At 52.6% G+C, this 19276-nt stretch overlaps 1 protein-coding gene across 2 annotated transcripts; it reads left to right on the top strand.

The window, feature by feature from the left end:
• The first annotated feature begins 290 nt into the window (after positions 1 to 290).
• RHOBTB2 (Rho related BTB domain containing 2) lies at positions 291 to 19255 on the top strand. Of its 2 annotated transcripts, none has more exons than XM_063084939.1 (10): positions 291 to 741; positions 4698 to 4899; positions 5448 to 5551; positions 6043 to 6228; positions 6772 to 7784; positions 8071 to 8189; positions 10293 to 10443; positions 14077 to 14165; positions 14990 to 15095; positions 16366 to 19255. In XM_063084939.1, exons 2-10 carry the CDS (start codon positions 4708 to 4710, stop codon positions 16581 to 16583), a joined length of 2178 nt encoding a protein of 725 aa, XP_062941009.1. In that variant the 5' UTR covers positions 291 to 741; positions 4698 to 4707; the 3' UTR covers positions 16584 to 19255. The 2 variants fall into 2 exon arrangements, with proteins under 2 accessions (XP_062941009.1, XP_062941012.1); XM_063084942.1 differs by lacking the exon at positions 291 to 741 and adding an exon at positions 3662 to 3729.
• The last annotated feature ends 21 nt before the right edge of the window (positions 19256 to 19276 follow it).

Here is a 19276-nt window from a genome sequence, read left to right as displayed (position 1 = left end):
TGCCCCTGGAGAGGCAGATGGACCGGAGCCTGCACCTGGTGGCGAGCCGAGCCCCGCCCCGCGGCTTCCCTCCGGGAGGGGTTGAGCAGGGGGGCGGGCCGGGGCGGGGCCTCCTGGGCGCCCAATCCCCTTCTTTCCACGCCCCTTCCCCGCCCCCCGCCCTCTTTCCACCAACCGTGAGCCGCGGTGGGCGGTGCTTGTCACGGCAGCTGTCCCGGGTGCGATTTTTTTCTCCCTTTTTTTCCTTCCTTTTTTCTTTTTTTTTTTCTTTCCGTTTTTGTGAATGAAAAAAGGAGGCCGCCAGCGGTCCCCGGGACTGCAGCGCGAGGCGTCTTGGCGGCAGCGCCTGTGCCGCGGGCCGGGCACGTCTTGGCGGCGGCCTCGCCCTCCGCTCGCGCTCCTGCGCGCCGCCCGCAGCCCCCGCAGCCCGAGGATCGGAGCGGCCGCGCCTCCATGACATTGGGCGCCCGGGGCGCGGGGAGATGCTGATCCGGAAGAGGCGACGGCTGCACTGCAGCGCGCGCGGTCGCTCCCGGGCCGCCGTCCGGCCTGGGCTGCTCGGTCCGAGTTTCTGATCTCCCGCGAGCCGGCCCCGGTGGAGCCCCAGCGACAGCGCGGCGCCGTCCGCAGCGACCTCACTTGTACGCGCGGAAGGATCCCAGACATTTCACTAAGATGAACGTGCTTAGCGGGAAGAGATGCGTTCCGTTCACTAGAAATTACCCCGTCACATGTAGTGGTGTAAGTAAATGGCTCGTTTCTATGATGGCCGGGTTGCAAGCAGCCTCTGCCAGCGCGCCGCGCCCTCCCCGGCCCTGTCTGCGCCCCCCATGACTTCCCCCTGGCTCCCGCTCTTCCCTGGGCTATTGCTTCGGCTGCTGGGTTCTGAGGGGCGCGGGACTAACCTTTTCCGGGTTTTTCTAGGGGAACGAAGATGACTTGATTGCCTTGGCGTGGCATGCCCCTCCCCCTTCTCTATTTCTCTATTTTTAATTATTATTGTGTGCGTGTGCAGAGCAGCGTGTCAGAAAATAAGGTACGGAGTGGTGGAACTGTTTCCGTTTAAAACAAACAAACAAAAACCCCCAGTGGAATATGGATGTTTTGCTCGCTGTTCTGGAGGTGTTTCTTTGAAGTCAACTCCACTGCAGTCTGTGCAACTGAGTTCTGGCAAACTGCTGGGGGAAATCCTTAGAGTTTGTTGATGTTTCTACATTTTAGGTTTGAGAAGACTTATCCTGTGTTTAGGCATGCATTTTTTGTGAATATGACCATTCCAGATCCCTTTGGGCCTTGCTTTCCATTGGATCGGTGCGGGATTCATCTTTCCGCCTTACCGGGCATTACAATGTCAGCAACCTAGTCCAAGCCGCCTTTAATTCGAAGTCCACCCTCTCTTTGTTCTCCTCTCGATTCTCCCTTCCTATCCATACTTTTTGATTTTTATCTTTATTTTCAGGTTTGTCCTCCGTTTAGCATTTTGTAAGATGCAAGATGTGGGATATTGGTTGCTAGGAGACAAGGCAGGCTCCCAGGGAGATTCTGTTGTTTCCTTGACAACCAGACTAGGGCAGCCACAGATGAACAAGCCTCCTATCAGCTGTGGGAGGGAAAGGGGGCCTTTTCTGAGCTCTGCAAAGAGCGTGTGTAGGGGTGTGGGGGTGGGAATGGGAGCCCCTGAGGTTTGTAGCTACTCTGAACACACCTTGGCCTTTGGCCTAGACTGAATACAAAGAGCTGGGGGAGCAATGGGCAGGAGGCTGTTTTGGAGAGGGGGACAGGGATCGTGGGACAATGGTCGGGGAGCACATATTAGTTGCTTTGGGGTTATTGCAGGAGAGGAATGAGTTGAGGGCTCTGATACCCAGGCCGGGAGACAAGCCATAGGTTTGTCGGGGTTTGGAAGGAATGGGGATGAGGCAATTGTGAGAAAAAGTCTAGAGTCATTGAAGGAGAGAGTGCCAGAGGGAAAGGGGTTGAGAAGCTCACTGAGTGGTTTGTGTCATCACACATCAGCAATGAGACAGTAAAATAGCAATATTCTAGAGCCAAAATTGTATCACTGTTGGCATGCTATCTCCAGGACAGGAACCTCATTTAAGGCAGGCCTGATTAGACTAAGAGTTCTGCTGGCTTAATTGGGCCAGTCTGTATCTTAAAGAGAGATATAATTACACATATAGATATGCAATCTAGCATTATATAATACCACATTACATAAGATGACAAATGCTTCCTTTGAGCCCTGGCTCTCTTGGCATGAATTAACCAAGATTCAGGAGACTTTCTTCCAGTGCTCTCATACCCATTTTCCAGAGGGGGAGACTGATACCCAGAAAAGTGAAGTGATTTCCTAGATAGGAAGTTTGCCAGTCAGGCTGTTGAGACAGGGGTGGAATGGATGAGAATGATAAAAATAGGGAGGCAGTTAAAGGACAAGCAGGAGAAGGTGAGGGACAGCTGGGGAACGAGTGGGAAGGGGTGTTCAGCTTGGGTAGCAATCTACCAGTCTGGGTCTAATCTCATGGCCCTGTATTTGCTGCTCTCTTACTTGTTGGTTGTCCCCTGCTTAACCCTAAAGGTGACATAACATAAGGTGTGCATGAGTGTTTTAATCATAAAGTAGCTGAACTTGGACCAGCACTGTCCTGCTGGTGTCCTAGCATTGTCCTATCTGGGTGCTCCTAGATTTAAGAACTGATGGCCCTCCTGATTCTCCCCTTCTGCCTGCAGACCTACATGCCGCTAGTTTCTAAACTTGAGAAAGAACTTCTGTTGGCTGGTGGGTTTTTTATCTCTGTCCTACCCTACAGCTGCACATGTTTTGTATTTGGGATTTTATCTGTTTTTGTTAATCACTCCATGAGACAGAAACCACAACCCAGATGACTCCTCCCAGCCCATCCCAGCCCTCAGCTAGAGACCAGGAACTGTCATAGTGGGGTTAGCGGTCCTCAGCTCCGGGGAGAGAGAGAGAGGCAGGAGGAAGCTGGTGGTTAGAATAACGGTTGCCTGCTGGGAGAGGGCCAGGAGAGAGAAAAAAATGATCCAGTCAGTTGCCCTGGAGACTGGGAGGGAGCTGCGTGGAGACCCTTTGTTGTTTAAGGGTCCAGATCCTGTAAAATTCCAAGAAAGAGGAGGAGTTTGTCTCATTGAAAAGTCCTTGGTGCACTTTTTGCTTAGGTTGCTCAGATGTGTCCACTTGCACAAATCCCAGTTGCCATCGTTACTTGGATATTTCAGTTCTGCATTCCTGCATGCTGGCATCCAGTTACAGCCCGGCAGTCAGCAGTGGCGCTTCTCCATGGCTGCTGGTGGCCTGGCCCTTGGGCTGGATGGTCAGCAACTGGGTTGCTGGGCAGCTTCCAGGACTCCTCCGAGCATGGCCTTTCTTGGCCTAGGAAGGATTACTCTGGCTTGCTGTAGCCCCTAGACGACTTTTCATGTGCACAGGGAGTGTGAGCTGGGGCAGGCTGATGACTGTGGAGAAACCAAGCTTCCTAGTAATGCCTGCCCTGCCCTACTCCCTGCCCGCTCCCCTCAACCCTCCCAGGAGGTGATGCCAACTGGGAGACTGCCAGTGAAAGCCCCTTTGAGCCCAGAGCATCCTGGTGACAGCTTTGTGAACATCGACATGACATGTTGACTACAGAGGGCCTTCCAATTGTCCATTTGAACCATTCCTCTCTGTGGGTGGACAAGCTACTTCCCCTCTGCCCAACATCAAAGGTAACTGAGACAAGCATTTGCCCAGAAATTCAGGTGCAAGCTTCTGACCCTTCGTTTCTTTCAGCAACCCCACTACCCACACAGCCAATTGAGCGGGCATCTCCCAGGAGTGCCAGCTCTTTGGGGTCTCCCATCCCTGAGAATCCTCCTCCCTAGGAATGAGACGTGCAGAAGAGGGTATGGTCTCACTCTCTCAGAGGCTGGATGCGGGATGCTGGGAGGACAGCCGGGCAGGGGATGGGAAGGCCCACTACCCCATCCCCATCTCAAAGCTGAGCGAGACCTGTGGGCAATGTGACGGGCCCAGAGTAGATGAGGGGAAGCCACAGTTGGTCAGGTTCATCCAGAAGTCTCCCAGCCCAGAGAGGCTGGGAGGAAAAACTCTCGCATCTTTGTAAAGGGGGCTGGGGGCCAGTATTGGAGGACAGACTCGGGGAGGCTGGAGCTTGCAAATCCACCCCGGGAGAGGGTGAGGGGAAAATGGGAGGCCAGGAGAGCTGCCGCCTTGCTCTGACAAGTCCATTAAATTTTAAAGTGGTCCTGCCCTCAGGCATGCTGGGAAGGGGTGGGGACCTGGCCCCAACTCTGCTTCTCTCAGCTGTTTGTTGTTCTGCTGCCACAGCCCTGCTGGGGAAGAAAGAGGAGAGCAGATGAGGAGCGAGCTTCCCAGGCAGACTGTCCTCTCTCTCGAGAGTAGGGACAGGACAGGCCCTGGGGAGTCTCCGCTTTGGGAGCTCCCACTGTCTTCTCCAGCCAGAAGCCCAGTTGGAGAGTGGTGGGGACAGGAGGGAGACAAGTGGTCCCCACTGGAGGAGCTGCTGCTCTCAGCCTGAGTGCTGAGCTATTGCCCAGAAAGTTGCCCACCCCACCCTCCTCCCGTGTACCCCCATATGCTGGCAGAGGGGGCAGCCCCGGCAGGGGGAGCTGGGATGTCGAGCCGTCCTGACCTCATCCCTCCTCTCCCTCAGGTCCCAATTAATGGATTCTGACATGGATTATGAAAGGCCAAACGTAGAGACCATCAAGTGCGTTGTGGTGGGGGACAACGCCGTGGGCAAGACCAGGCTCATCTGTGCCCGTGCCTGCAATGCCACCCTCACCCAGTACCAGCTGCTCGCCACCCACGTGCCCACGGTGTGGGCCATCGACCAGTACCGCGTGTGCCAGGAGGTAATGCTGCAAGGCCACTCAGCTGGGGCTCCTTCCCAGGCCCTAGCACGTGGTCTCCAGATCTTGCGGGAACCTCCTAGGGGTGAGGTGGGGCAGCTGAGCGGGAGGGCACCCCTGGAGAAGGGTCTGAGAGGAGCCCACCTCAAGGGAGACATCTTTGACCATGTGTGTTTTGAATGGCTGATGTGGTGTCTGGGACCCTAGGTTTGTCTGGGGTGTTGCATTCTGTGCAGTCACAGCCCTAAGTAAGGGGGAGCCCTGGGGGTTTGAGAGGGGGACAGAAGCTGGCAGCTAAGATCAAAAGACGAGAGGCTCATAAACACACTATCTGCAAGTAAAGCTGGGCAGAGGGCAGGCTCCTGAAGACATCCCTTCCGCACCTACAACATCCTAGCTGGCTTGGAGGCTGCCCTTGTTATTCATTCCACAGAGATTTCACATGGGCAAAAGTGTCATGCTGCCTGGGACCCTCAGGGGTGAGCTCGCACCCACCCTGAGCTGGCATGCTGGGAACACCAAGCACTATTGCTCTTGATTCCCATCCCCAGGTGCTGGAACGCTCCCGAGACGTGGTAGATGATGTCAGCGTCTCCCTGCGCCTCTGGGACACTTTTGGAGACCATCACAAAGACCGTCGCTTTGCTTATGGGAGGTAGGAAAGGCCTCTGGCTGCCTGCAGGGAATCAAGTGGTTGGGTTTGTCCTGCTTTCCCAAGGAACCAAGCAACTTTGAGAAATTTAACCTGGGAGGGAAGAGTGGAGAAAACAGCACTGGCAGCCTCTCGTGGGGGCAAGGGGCAGCCTAAGGTGGGAAAGGAGCCTGGGCTTGGGGTCAGGAGGCCTGTTTTGAGTCCCAGCTCTGTCACATACCGGCTCTGAGATGATTTTTTTCAGCTGTGAGATGGTAGAAAGGGTAATTTCTAACTCACAAGATAGCTGTGAGGCCAAAATGAGTCTTTGAGTTCTAAAATGTTATATAAATAAGAGAAGCTATTATTATGTTTTGTGTAAGATTGTGTGAGCAGATGCATAGGCCGGGTGTGGACTGTAGCGGGGGTAGTGGCGTGCACACTCTCCCTCCTTCCAGGGGCAGGCAACCTGCCACCAGCTCTCTCTGTCCACAACTGCACTCTCCCACCCCCAGGTCCGATGTGGTGGTTCTGTGCTTCTCCATTGCCAACCCCAATTCCCTCCACCATGTCAAGACCATGTGGTACCCAGAGATCAAGCACTTCTGCCCCCGAGCACCTGTCATCTTGGTGGGCTGCCAGCTGGACCTGCGCTACGCCGATCTGGAGGCTGTCAACAGAGCCAGGCGCCCCTTGGCTAGGTAGGGGGTGCTGGTGCAAAGGGAGGCGCCCCGAGGAAATCCCACTGAGCCCTCTATCTCTCCCTCCATTTGGAGCAAGCTCACGTTGGGAACTTCATCATTCATTCATTCATGTATCTATTGCATACCCACTGTGTGGGCATTACTAGGCTAAGTACTGTGAGAGAAGATAGAGAGGACGAGGTGCTATTTGCATGAAAGGGTCTTATAATTTTGCTGGAGACAAAGTCAATATGTGCACGTGTTAATATCAATGTGAGCACCCCACGCTAATTGCCAGAGGGGTTGTTAGTGCTATCACTGCTTTGAACCTGGGAGGTCACTGGAACCTGGCATAGAGAGAGAAGACTTCCTGGAAGAGTAGGGGATTGGAGGTGGACCTTGAAGGGCCTTTATAGGATTTGGCCAGACAGAGGGGAAAGAGCAGGGCAGGAGTGGGGCCAAGGATGCAGCTCCTGAGCAAAGCCCCTCCAGTCTTGGGGAGAATGGGCAGGCTCCCTCTATGACGAATACAAGTTTGGTTTCCCATCTTGGACCCACCAGGCCTATCAAGCCCAATGAGATCCTTCCCCCAGAGAAGGGTCGGGAGGTGGCCAAGGAGCTGGGCATCCCCTACTATGAGACCAGCGTGGTGGCCCAGTTCGGGATCAAGGATGTCTTTGACAATGCCATCCGGGCCGCGCTCATCTCCCGCCGCCACCTGCAGTTCTGGAAGTCCCACCTCCGCAATGTGCAGCGGCCTCTGCTGCAGGCGCCCTTCCTGCCTCCCAAGCCCCCACCCCCCATCATTGTGGTGCCTGACCCCCCCTCCAGCAGTGAGGAGTGCCCCGCCCACCTCCTGGAGGACCCGCTCTGCGCGGACGTCATCCTGGTGCTGCAGGAGCGGGTGCGCATCTTTGCCCACAAAATCTACCTCTCCACTTCCTCCTCCAAGTTCTACGACCTGTTCCTCATGGACCTGAGTGAGGGGGAACTGGGGGGCCCCTCGGGGTCAGGGGGCCCCCGCCCAGAGGACCTCCGGGGCCACCCTGATCAACACCACCACCACCACCACCATGGGCGGGACTTCCTGCTTCGGGCAGCCAGCTTTGACGTGTGCGAGAGTGTGGACGAGGCTGGGGGCTCTGGTCCTGCTGGCCTCCGGGCCTCTACCAGCGACGGGATCCTCCGGGGTAACGGAACAGGGTACCTGGCAGGCAGGGGTCGTGTGCTCTCTTCCTGGAGCCGAGCTTTTGTGAGCATCCAGGAAGAAATGGCAGAAGATCCTCTGACCTACAAATCCCGGCTGATGGTGGTGGTCAAGATGGACAACTCCATCCAGCCGGGGCCCTTCCGGGCTGTTCTCAAGTACCTGTACACGGGGGAGCTGGACGAGAATGAGCGGGACCTCATGCACATTGCCCACATTGCTGAGCTGCTAGAGGTCTTTGATCTGCGCATGATGGTGGCCAACATCCTTAACAACGAGGCCTTCATGAACCAGGAGATCACCAAGGCCTTCCATGTCCGCCGGACCAACCGGGTTAAGGAGTGCTTGGCCAAAGGCACCTTCTCAGGTATGGAACATGCTTAGAAGGCAGGGAGTTTCTGTCCAAGGAGCTGTCTGAGGAGTCTGGGTTGGTCCTATTACCACTCCAAGTTGATCTCAGCTCCTGATGTCCCAGAGATCAGCTAACTGCTCCTGAGCCTGCTCTTCCAGGCTGAGAGCTTGGCTGTTTAGTGCTCCACATCTGATGGCTTCAGAAGGAAGCTGGTGGTCTGGGCTCAGTGACTACCCTCGGGGTTGGATATCCCCCCTTCTTTCACCATATCCTCATGTGATGCCTCTTTCCTCCTGGACAGATGTGACCTTCATCCTGGATGATGGCACCATCAGCGCCCATAAGCCCCTATTGATTTCCAGCTGTGACTGGATGGCTGCCATGTTTGGGGGGCCGTTTGTGGAGAGTTCCACCAGGGAGGTGAGGCTGTGGATGGGAATGTGGGGGAGGAGAGACATTTATACCCTTCACCTCTGAGGCCCCCATCACTTAATGGTACTTTCTTTAGCACTGACCGTGTACTAACCACCAGGGATAGGCCCAGGAGAAGTTTATAATGGTTCAATAGCCATGGATTTTACCATATACCAGGACAGAGAATTACAGTAACATTTTAACTTGATAGTTTAGAAAGCACTTTCAATACATTGTCTGATTTAATTCACTTAGTATAGCATTGCCCTGTTTTACATAGGAGAGGGAGGCCCTGAGAGGTTAAGTGATTTGTACCAAGTTGTGTACATAGAGAGCAGAGGTTAGGACTTGAACTCAGGACTTCTGATTCCTTGGCTCTTTACTTTGTACCTTGCTGCCTCTGACACACATGAAACTACTAGAAAAAATTCAGTGTGTCCCAAGTTGAATCCATCACTGTTTTTAGAGGTAGGTTTTATTATTATCAAGGTATGGTGAGGCCGACAGATCAGGAGATGACTGCTGCTGAAAAGGTAGTTTGTTACTCACAGGTCCCAAGAAGAGGGACACCATGGGGGGCCACACAGCAAGGCACCAGGGTCAGTCAGGAGGCAGAGGGGTTCTGTAGGAAGGAGTGGGTGAGGCAGGGTAAGCAGGCTTAGGATTGGCTAGTGAATAATTTCAGTGGGCTCTGGGGTGTAAGGGCTACCCCTAGTTGTCTGGTACCAGGCTCTGGGGTGATTAGGGCAGAGGAAGAGTGGCCTGGAGTGTGAGAGCCCCTTAGAGGAGGGGGTGCGGACTCTGGACTGATTGATTTACATGTGAAAGGCTCAGTTGCGGACAACCCCTTTACTATGTCTAGGAATTAGCTAGCCCTGGGAGGGGCAGTCCCCCTAGGACCCACCAGCCTCTAGATGTCAAAGCATCAAAATACAGAAAATAGAAGGGTATGCTTGATATAATCACCCTTCCCTCTAATCAGTGGCCCTGCCACTCACCTGCCACTCTCTCACTGACACTACCACTTTCTCAGGCACCTAGACTGGAAACGCAGAGTTGGGAGGGGCCTATCGATGTGTCCATAGGAATGTTCTCTTGTTTGTTCTCTTTCTGTTCTCCCAGCCAAGCAGAGCAGCACAGGCTATAGCCCTTGGTGTTCATTATCTTCTCTGAACTGCTGGAACATTCATTGCTCCTCAGTCAGCCTTGTACTTAACAAGGAGCTACTTTGTGCAGATGCTTGAAGTTCTGAGCGTCCACACGCAGTTTTCCCAATTGGTCTTTTTTAGGGCAGGGACTGGGTCTTTTACTTCTGCTGAGAACCTCCTTCAGTGCTGGTCTCTTAGTAAGTGCACACTAGATACTTGACTGAAAAACTGAGCTGAGAACCACACAGCGTCCCATCTGTGATATGGATATCATAAGACTTCCAGGAAGGAGGTGCTAATGGAAGGCTCAGAGGAAGGGTTGGGCTTTGCGTTGGTCTCTAAATCAGAAGCAGAATTTGGATACAGAAAGTGTGAGGCTGAGAACTCTCGGGAGCCCGGGGGCCTGCCAGCCCTAGACACTTCTCAGCACCACGGATGCCAGCTTTAGAGCCCTAGCCAATTCTCAGTGTGGCCTGGAGAGACTTCCCAGTGTGGCCTATGAGAAGGCAGTTTTTGTGGCAGCACGGCTCTGAGGAGAGCCCGGAGGCCCAAAGCAGCAGCTTTCGGTAGCCTGAGAGATGCCAGCTTGTGTTGCTTTGCTAATCCTGTGTCCACCTGTACTGCTCCCTGCAGGCACAGGTGGGGCTGGATGTGGGCTTATGTGACCGCAAGGACACCGTCAAGCATCTTCCAAGCCAGAGCCGTTTTGGAAGGATGCCAATGAGAATGCAGGTCCCTTTAAAAGATTTTAGAACCCTATACGCAGGTGCTGTTTGCAAACGGGCTCAGTGCAGGTTGTCGCTCTGGGGTCTTCCAAGCAGGTACAGGTGTAGCACGGGGAAGGCTGCCTGCCTGGGGGAGGCCAGCCATGTAGGACAGACCTTTTCCATTCCTCAGGACTGAGTTACTCTGCCCCAAGCTGGACCTCATCGTGGCCCACTCTGCTCCTTCCCGCCCCTAGGTGGTGTTTCCGTACACAAGCAAGAGCTGCATGAGGGCTGTGCTGGAATACCTCTACACTGGCATGTTCACCTCCAGCCCCGACCTGGATGACATGAAGCTCATCATCCTGGCCAACCGCCTCTGCCTGCCACACCTGGTTGCCCTCACAGGTAACTACCCAGGACGTTCAGGGTCCTCCCTGGGGGAGAGCGGCGGGGAGCCCGAGGAGTGATTATGTTTTATTCTTCTCTTACCTCCCTCCTTCTGGGGCAGGCTGTAGCACCCAGGGAACAAGCTTGCATGAAATGAAATGTGTCAATGCGTGCAGAGTTTTGGATGAGGACATAGATGTGAAGAAGTGTGTGTGAGAGTTGTTTAATCACGTCACCTTAGAGGCTCTCCAAAGGTTGGCCCAACAAAGTGGTCTCCAGTAGATGACAGACAGTGCTTTATGCTCTTAGCGTGGCTTCACCCGGGCAGGCTTGAGAAGTCAGAGGATAGAACACAATCCGTGTCTCCACCCCGTGGTTCTCTTCCTCCACCTCTTCCTCCTTCCTTTTCTTTCTCTTCTCCATCTTTTTCTTTTTCTGTTCATCCTCTACCTTGGACTTGATCTTCTCTTCTTCCTTCCAAAACAGAAAACAAACATTAGCCTGCCACTCCTAATTCCCAGGTGGGACGGACAGCTTCTGTTCATGTCATCGGCGTTGGTGTTGGCATTGCTATCAGTGCTGGCGTTAATGTCCAGGTTAATGCCTTTGTCAGGTTTTGTGTTGCTATAACAGAATACCCTAGACTGGGTAACATACAAAAAGAAGAGGTTTATTTGGCTCATGATTCTGGGGTGGCTGCATCTGGCATGGGCCTTAGGCTGCTTTCACTCATGGTGGAAAGTGGAAGAGGAGCTAGTGTGTGCAGAGATCATCTGGCGAAAGATAAGCAAGAGAGAGGGAGGGAGGTGATGGGCTCTTTTTAACAAACCACTTCTCCGGGGAGCTAATAGAGCCAAAACTCACTCACCCCTGAGGGAGAGCATTAATCTATTCATGAGGAATGTGCCCCTAGGACCCAAACACCTTCCACTAGGCCCTACCTCCCAGCAAGCTGCCACACTGGTGATCAGATTTCAACATGAGTTTTGTTGGTGTCAATCACATCCAAACTACAGCAGTTCATATTCTTGGGCAGGTCAAAGGGGGCAGAGAGCAGATCCTCAGATACTGAATTGAGCTTCAGGAAGGGACACAATGTCAGAGCTGCTGGGCCCTGGGCATATGATCAAGACTGGAGCTCAGATAGAAAGGGCAACAGCAATCCCATCATGAGAAATGAACTATTTCTCATGGAAATAGTGGGGCTTGGTCATGGGAAGAAGGCAGAAATCATTGATCAGAACAGGAATGTTAGGAACTGAGACTGCAGAGGGAGTCCAGGGGCCCCAGCTGGGGGCCAAGAGGACTTTAGGTCAGGGAACAAGAGAGGGTTCTAAAGATCACAGCTGTGACAATGCATCTTACCTTGCTGTCCATGAAAAATGGGATGGTCTTCCCAGAGCACACAAAACTTCAAATTCTTAGACAGAGTAATTCTACTTTTAAAATACTATATCCAAAGAAATGACTCGAAGGAAAATAAATGCATAAAGACATTTCTGTATTCATTTAATCACGGCAGGTGATTGGAAGCAATTCAAGGAGGCCCCACTGCTAAGCACACATGGGTAATTTCACATGGTGGCCTTACACATGCTAAACTGCGCTGCTGCGTGGAAGGGCTTATGGGAAATAACGTCGAATAACTTTTTCCAGGAAATGGTCCATACACACTGGAAAACGTGTGCAAAAATGTGTGTATCTACTTTGTGAAGGATCGGTGGAAAATGCCAAATTTTGTATAATTGGTGATGATTTAAGTTTCGTGAGATATGCTTCCTATGAAGTTATGAATTCAAACTTTTTATTGTTAAATATATTTAAATTTAAATGTTAAATATTAAAATATTAAATATAACACAAATACATAAAACTACATGAAATACAAGAGTACTTCAAAAAGTTCATGAAAAGATTAGTATTACCTTTCAATTATTTTTTTCCATGAACTTTTTGAAATATCCTCATATATGTTCAGCTTAATGAATGATTATAAAGCAAAACGCCTTCCTATTCCTGACCCGTAGGAGCCAGAACCTTGCTGGCCACACCAGAAGTCTTCCACCGGTCCCGGCCAGTCACAGATCCATCCCTCCTCCCCAGGAGGAACCACTCTGCCCAGTACTCTTTTTTTTATTGTAGTTTTTATGGACTCACTTCCTTACTCTCCTTTATAGTTTTATTATCCAAGTGTGCATATTTAAACACTATAACGTGGTTTTGCTTTTTATATATCTTCTAAGTTTCTTTTAATCCATGGGTCCATTTAAACAAATTTTTTTTCCTTTGCAATTTATTTGTTGAAAACAACCCCCATTGATCTTTGTTTCTGAAGAGTTTTCTATGGTCTAGATTTTTGCTGATTGCATTTCTATAGTATAGTTCAACATATTTCTCTGTTTGCCACATTTCCCGTAAACTGGTAGTTGGATCTAGAGGCTAGATCAGATAAGATGACTTCATAGGTTGTCTCTCTTCTTCAGCAAGATGCATAGATTGTCCACTTTTCTCTCTTTTTGTGATGTTAGCAGCCATTGAGTATCATTGCCGGGATCTATCAGCTTTTTAGATGTTGCAAATTGGTAGTATTCCAATTCAATCATTCCTCCTTGGTGTATCTATTGGAATTCTTCCAAAATAAAAAAAAGAGAGAAACTTCCCCCTTACCTGATGTCTGGTGAATGCTTGATTCTTTCCTTTTGTTTATCAATTTTCAAGATAAATTGGTTTCCTATTATCCTTTGAAGGTGACCAATTATTTTTTTGAAAGTGTTATTATGAACTCTCAGATTTGAACATGTTATTGATTTCAATTAACTGTAGTTATCATTACTGAAGCTCAAATATTGTACTTTTAGCCAGTCTCCTCAGAGTTTTTGGGCTTCTTTGCTGTCAGCAATGATGAGATGTTCTAGGTTCCTCATGCACATTTCGTGCCCCAGGCCTGGGATCAGCCATTTCTCCAAGAAGTCCCGGTTTCTTATAGTTGGAAATGGAAATGGTATTTCTGTGCACTAGAAATGCTCATTTCTACTCGGATGGTTATTGTTTCTAGGTCTTTTCTATGGACAGAGCTGGGAAATATATTTATCTTTTTAGAGATAAAATACCTCATGAATTTTTACTGATACTGCTAATTAAAATTCAAAACGAAGCGTGTTTACTTGTTCTGTATAAATGTTTTAATGTAAAATGCAAGATTAGTACACAGTTTGTTGCAAAATTTAAATTAATACAAACAAGTAGTTTTAACCCATGGTTCTAGCTCATCGTTCTCAGCCTTTTTTCTGTTTTCAGCAAAGGTGAGGCTTAATACCTCGTCCCGTCTGTATCAGTGGCCGATTCCACTGGGACTTTCACCCTACATGTATCAGACTACGTGATGGGACACATGTAGTTTGAAAAATCCTCTTAGTTGATTGTAACATCCTCCTTCACGCCCCACCCCACCCCACTGAGAAAGGCTCGCATTCATTCCCGTCCCCCCCTGGTGGGAGCAGACTTAAATTGCCTATGGCCTTTCCTGGCCTGCTGCGACTTGCCCTGTCCCTGATCTTTCTGCGCCCTGCAGTGCACACTGGTGAGGGGTGTGAGCACGTGCAGGTCCGTTCACATGGTTCCTCAGCTCATTGCTGGCTGTGTGTATCACAGAGCAGTACACAGTGACCGGCCTGATGGAAGCAACTCAGATGATGGTGGACATCGATGGGGACGTCCTTGTGTTCCTGGAACTGGCTCAGGTATCACACAGGGGAGGGAATTGACAGCAGTCTCAAGTCCAGGCTCTGTCTGCTCATTGGCAGTGAGTAGGGAGGGTTGGGAGGTGGTGGGTAGGGAGGGAACCCCTTGTCAGACTTGGCTCCCTGATTGGGTAGAACCATCCCATCCTCCCTGCCAGGAAGCAGCTAGAGGACTCCCTGACGTACCCAGAGGAGAGCTGGCCACAGGAGGAAGGGACTGAGACTTTAGGCAACTGTAGGGCAGGGCAGGGAACCCCAGTCCAAGGCACAGACATGGCTGCTGCCTGCTTAGGTCATTTCAGGGGCATTGAGGACTCTGCATCTGAAATTAACTGCCTGTCCCCATGTTCCCAAACAAATGAGCAAAGTCCCCAACATTGGCCCTTGTGGTGCCAGAAGTTCAACCACCAAAGACTGGTTGATTAGGTTACAGGGCTTGCGGACCCTCCCGGGAAAGTCAGCCCACTTGTCAACACCCTAGCACGACTGCTTTGGCCCCTGATGGGGAGAACAAGGACATGATGTGGGTGAGATTTGAGGTGCAGATGCAGTAGGAGGCAACCAAATAGTACTGTGGATGTCGTGGCGTGGATGCTGGGCCAGGACAGAGGCGAGGTGGCAGTGGCATGGGTGGGGGTGCTCAGATGCCAGAATCCAGCCTTGTCCTCGTCAGTTTGGTGAGGGCTCACCCCTGGAGGAGGGGTCTTCCTGACTACAAGGGCTTTGCCCACCTGCACCAAAGCATCAGCTCTGAAGACAACTGTAGGTGTCTGCAGACTCCCGCCCTGGGCTTGTAGTACAGACACCCTCTGTTCTGTTCCCAGTTCCACTGTGCATACCAGTTGGCCGACTGGTGTCTCCACCACATCTGTACCAACTACAACAACGTGTGCCGCAAGTTCCCCCGAGACATGAAGGCCATGTCCCCAGGTGAGCCCCCAGGGCCAGGCCCAGCAGGCACTGCTGCTCTCCCCTCTGGTAAAGGGGCCTCAACTTGGTTCCACACTCCGACTTAGGCACCTGGAGGCTGCCTGTGATCCTTGGGCCTCACTTGACCTTGGGGGTGGGACAGGCTGCAAAGGTGCCTTCAGCCAAGTGGGGGGTAGTGGTGGGGTCAAGAAAAATGCTGGCCTGGAGGGCTGGGGACCTCGGGCAGCTCACTCCACCTCTCTGGGCTTCTGTTTCTCAGAGATGTGGAGAGGGTGTTGGGCTGGGATTTGTAGTTTTAAGACTTTTTTGGACAGGACGCCACAATAAGAAATACATTTTATATTGGGACCCAGTACACATATAGAAAAGTACATAAATTTTTTTAATGCTGCTCATGATGCACTAAATTGATTTCACAACCTAGAAATGGGCACAATGCCCAGTTTAGACCACCCAGGTCTGGATATCTGCCACAGTCTCCTGAGCTCTGTCTCTTAATTTCTCAGGTCCCAGGGCCCAACAGGAACTGCATGGGTTCTGGGGAGACATGTCACAGGCTTGCCTGAGGGGGCTGCCACTCAGTGTTCCTGGGGGCTTCACTGGGCTCCTGCCATTCTGCTGTGACCCTCCTCTCTGCTGCTGGGTTGTGCTGCACCCAAACCCTTCTCCCATGCCTGTTCTCTCCTCCTTTTCACGTTTGTTACAACCCTCCCAGCATTTTCTTTCTAAAGCACAGGCCCAACTGCATCACTGTCCTGGTTCCAAACCCTCCATGGCTCCCATGCCCCCCAGAATAAGGCCAGCCTTCCCTCCGGTCTGACCGTGGCTCCTGCAGCAGTCCTACCTCCTGCTTCCCCTTGGAACTTCACTCCGGCTAGAATTGTCCCCTCTCGTCCCCTAACCACGCCTTGTACCAGCCCGTGGACAGCTTCGCTCATCCTCTCACTCATTCTTTGTCTCAGCCTATTTTATTCCCAAGACTCACGAGGCCCCTGTTGAGATCTTCCCTCTGTCTTTATGGAAAAATACAACTGGGAGGCCTTTCCCTGGAGCTATTGGAGGGACCACTCACTGGGCATTTTCCTTTCTTCAGGGGGCTCTGGGCAGGCAGGGGCTCCCATGTCACAGCCTGCAGGGACCAGGATGTATCTGGTGCTGCACGGGGCCCTGCTGCAGGTCCTCGGGGCAGCAGGTTGGGGGCAGTGTCCCTTGCATGTCCCTCTTGCCCCTCTGCCTGCCTTCTAACCAAGCCTGCTGTGTTCTGCTCCAGAAAATCAGGAGTATTTCGAGAAGCACCGGTGGCCGCCCGTGTGGTACCTGAAGGAGGAGGATCACTATCAGCGGGCACGGAAGGAGCGCGAGAAGGAGGACTACCTCCACCTGAAACGGCAGCCCAAGCGGCGGTGGCTGTTCTGGAACAGTCCCTCCTCGCCATCCTCCTCCGCAGCTTCCTCGTCATCCCCGTCTTCCTCCTCAGCTGTGGTCTGAGATAATGCCACCCTCTCCTGACCCTGCTGCTGTTGTCCCCATCAGCCTCTGCCCCTCTGCTCTTCTGCGTCACCCTCTCCACCTTACAGGGCCAAGGGGACCCACGTAACCAGGACCCAAAGGGCGGAGCTGTTCTCACCAGCCACGTGGCTCAGCCAGGAAGGAGCCGGGCCCTGTGGATCAGAACAGGGACCACCTGCAGAGGTTGCCAGCTCCAAAGCAGGGCAGGGGACAACCGCGGGGGGAGGGGGGCAGAAGCAGAGGAAGAGCGCAGAGCTGTGGCATTTTATATCTCTGGGGTTGGGAACCCTCGAATTGAAGGGAAAAGCCTCCCAGCTGTGAGGGCTTCTATGGGTGTCTTGGTCTCTGCTCTGGGCAGGGAGGCAGCCCCCGCTCCCAGGGAGCAGCGAGCGTCCTGCATCTGTTGAACATGAGGCTAACAAATGCCTTGTGGGCATGTCCACAGGGAGCTTACTCAAACCCTCACGGGAGAAGTCAGGGTGGAAATGAAGCCTCCAGAGCCCAACTCAAGGCTTCTGCATCCTGGGTGCAGCCGCCACGCATGGGAAGGCCTGCATCCTGCCAACATCCCTCCCAGGGCCGCTGACAGTGCAGGCCGGGTAATGGTGGCAGAGGTGAGAAGCCTCTCCCTTGCCCCTCCTTCACCCCTCGGATTCGCAGATGGGCGCGGAAGGAAACAGCTGGGATGGGGAGGAAGGAAGGGGGTGCTGGGGTCTGTGGGCAGCAGTCTCATGCTCCTCTGGGTGCCTTCCCCTGCCTCCAAGTAGCACCGCTTTTTATGGGATAGGGCAAAATTAGCAACAACGACAAACTGGAAACAAAACAAGATCACCACCAACAAAAACTATCCTCCCAAAGAAGGAAACATGAAAAGACCTGATATAGCTTATATGTTTATAAAGCCAAATGGAGGCCCCGTGACGATGAAGCAGAGGTTTAGGTGTTGTAGCATCCACTCCAATGCCTTTCAGGAAAGGGCTGGTCACCTTCTCTGGTGGAGGATGCCCTGGTCCTGCTGGGGGCCTCCGAGGGCAGCATGTGTTCCTGGCCTTCAGCTTGCTGGTGACTGAGGGGTTGGGGTTGGTGGGCGGGATGGGTTTGGTCTCAGGGCTCAAACCTCACTGTCCCTCTTGAGAATGGCTGCCCTCCTCACCTTCAGAGGGGGACCCCATGGGATGCTTATTGTGTATGTTTCGGGGTGGTGGGGTTAGGGTCAAAGGTCAGAGAAAAAGACAGAGCTAGAGAACAAGAGTCCCCTGTCATGAAGAGTCATAGGACATAAGCCTTACCTAGTGCTGGTTTGAGGTAAAAGAGCAAAAGAAAGGGGAGAGTTGGCAGGAGAAAATGCAAGGTGACCCCACAGAGTAAGAAGGACGAGACTAGAGGACTGGGGGGTTAGCTCAGTGGCTTGCAGCCCCCCTGGGGCCACAGCTGACCCCTTCCCCATTTTCTAACCCTGATCCATGTTTCATCCTGTCCACCCCCCTACTCCAACCCTTTTTAGATTTAAGAGATGCAGTGCCATTGCTGAAGGGCAGAGGTGGGAGGCAGTGGGGTCAGGGGCTCAGAGTTCAGCTGAGAGGGACTGACTTCAGGTCCCAGGGTCCTGGGTGGGCTCCACCATCAAAATGCTGGTTAAGTTTGGAACAGAGCAAACCCAGAAACAAAGGCAGTGATCATGTGGTGCCAAGACCTAAGAGCTGAGGTCAAATCCTCATCGAGAGAAAGAGCATGTGGACGCAGGACAAGCAGGTCTAGTGTTGGGATTCACCCATGTTGTCCAAACCCGGGGGCCCTCCAAGGCTCTGGCTGCCTCTGCTCCAACTCCTCCAGGGTGGCTGTGGGGGAGCTGGTTGTGTGCTGCCCTCTACTGGCTGGTCAGTCTTCCTGCAGCTGAGCTCACAGCCGGTGGCTTCAAGGCTGATGTTGAGGAGCCTTGGGCAGAGGGGGAGCATCCAGGTGGTGAGCCCAGCGCAGCACCCACACCTTCCCTCTGGGGAAGAGGATGGTGTAGAGGCTCATCTGAGCCAACGGGCCTCCCAGGAACTGTAGGTGAGAGCAAGAGCTGGGTCCTAGAGAGCAAGGGGAAGGGGAATGGGTCTCCCAGGAGCTTGCAGGGAATGAGGATGCAGGAAAGGCCTTGGGGAGAGAAAGAGTAGGAGAGGACACAGGAGAGTGGCCACAGAACTCCCCAGCAGCCTGGGCCTGCTCAACCCTCAGGGACCCCACTGCCCCTTTCCCAGCAGCCCTGCTGGAGCCCATCTGTGCCAGGCTGGAACCCCCCAGCCTCAGGTGCAGCCCAGAGAAGCCCCCCTGGGAAGCTGGGGGTAAGCAAGGTCAGCCTGGTATCCCTGTCCCCAGTGGGAAAGGCAGGCAGGAGAGGGAGGGGGAGGAGGTGCTGACTTCCAGTCCCCCATGAACTTGGCACTTGGGAGTCCAGGGAGTCAGAGCAGGAAACACCCCCAGGCAGGGCAAGTCTGGAGGCCTAAAGGAGGACTTGGAACGAAGGAGCTGGTCACACGGCAGAAACACACACCCCTGGACTGTTTCAGAGGGAGGATGGGAGATGGGGCGAAAAACAAACAAATGAAAAACCCACACCTCTTTTTATATAAGGTTTCATATTTAATTTGGTCATGAATTCATAAATACATGAGAATTTTGTACCAAAT

Source organism: Cynocephalus volans, chromosome 2, assembly GCF_027409185.1.
Source record: "Cynocephalus volans isolate mCynVol1 chromosome 2, mCynVol1.pri, whole genome shotgun sequence".
In the NCBI taxonomy this organism is placed as follows: Eukaryota; Metazoa; Chordata; class Mammalia; order Dermoptera; family Cynocephalidae; genus Cynocephalus; species Cynocephalus volans.
Note: the sequence above shows the minus strand (reverse complement) of the source record. Positions and strands in the feature narration are given on the sequence as shown.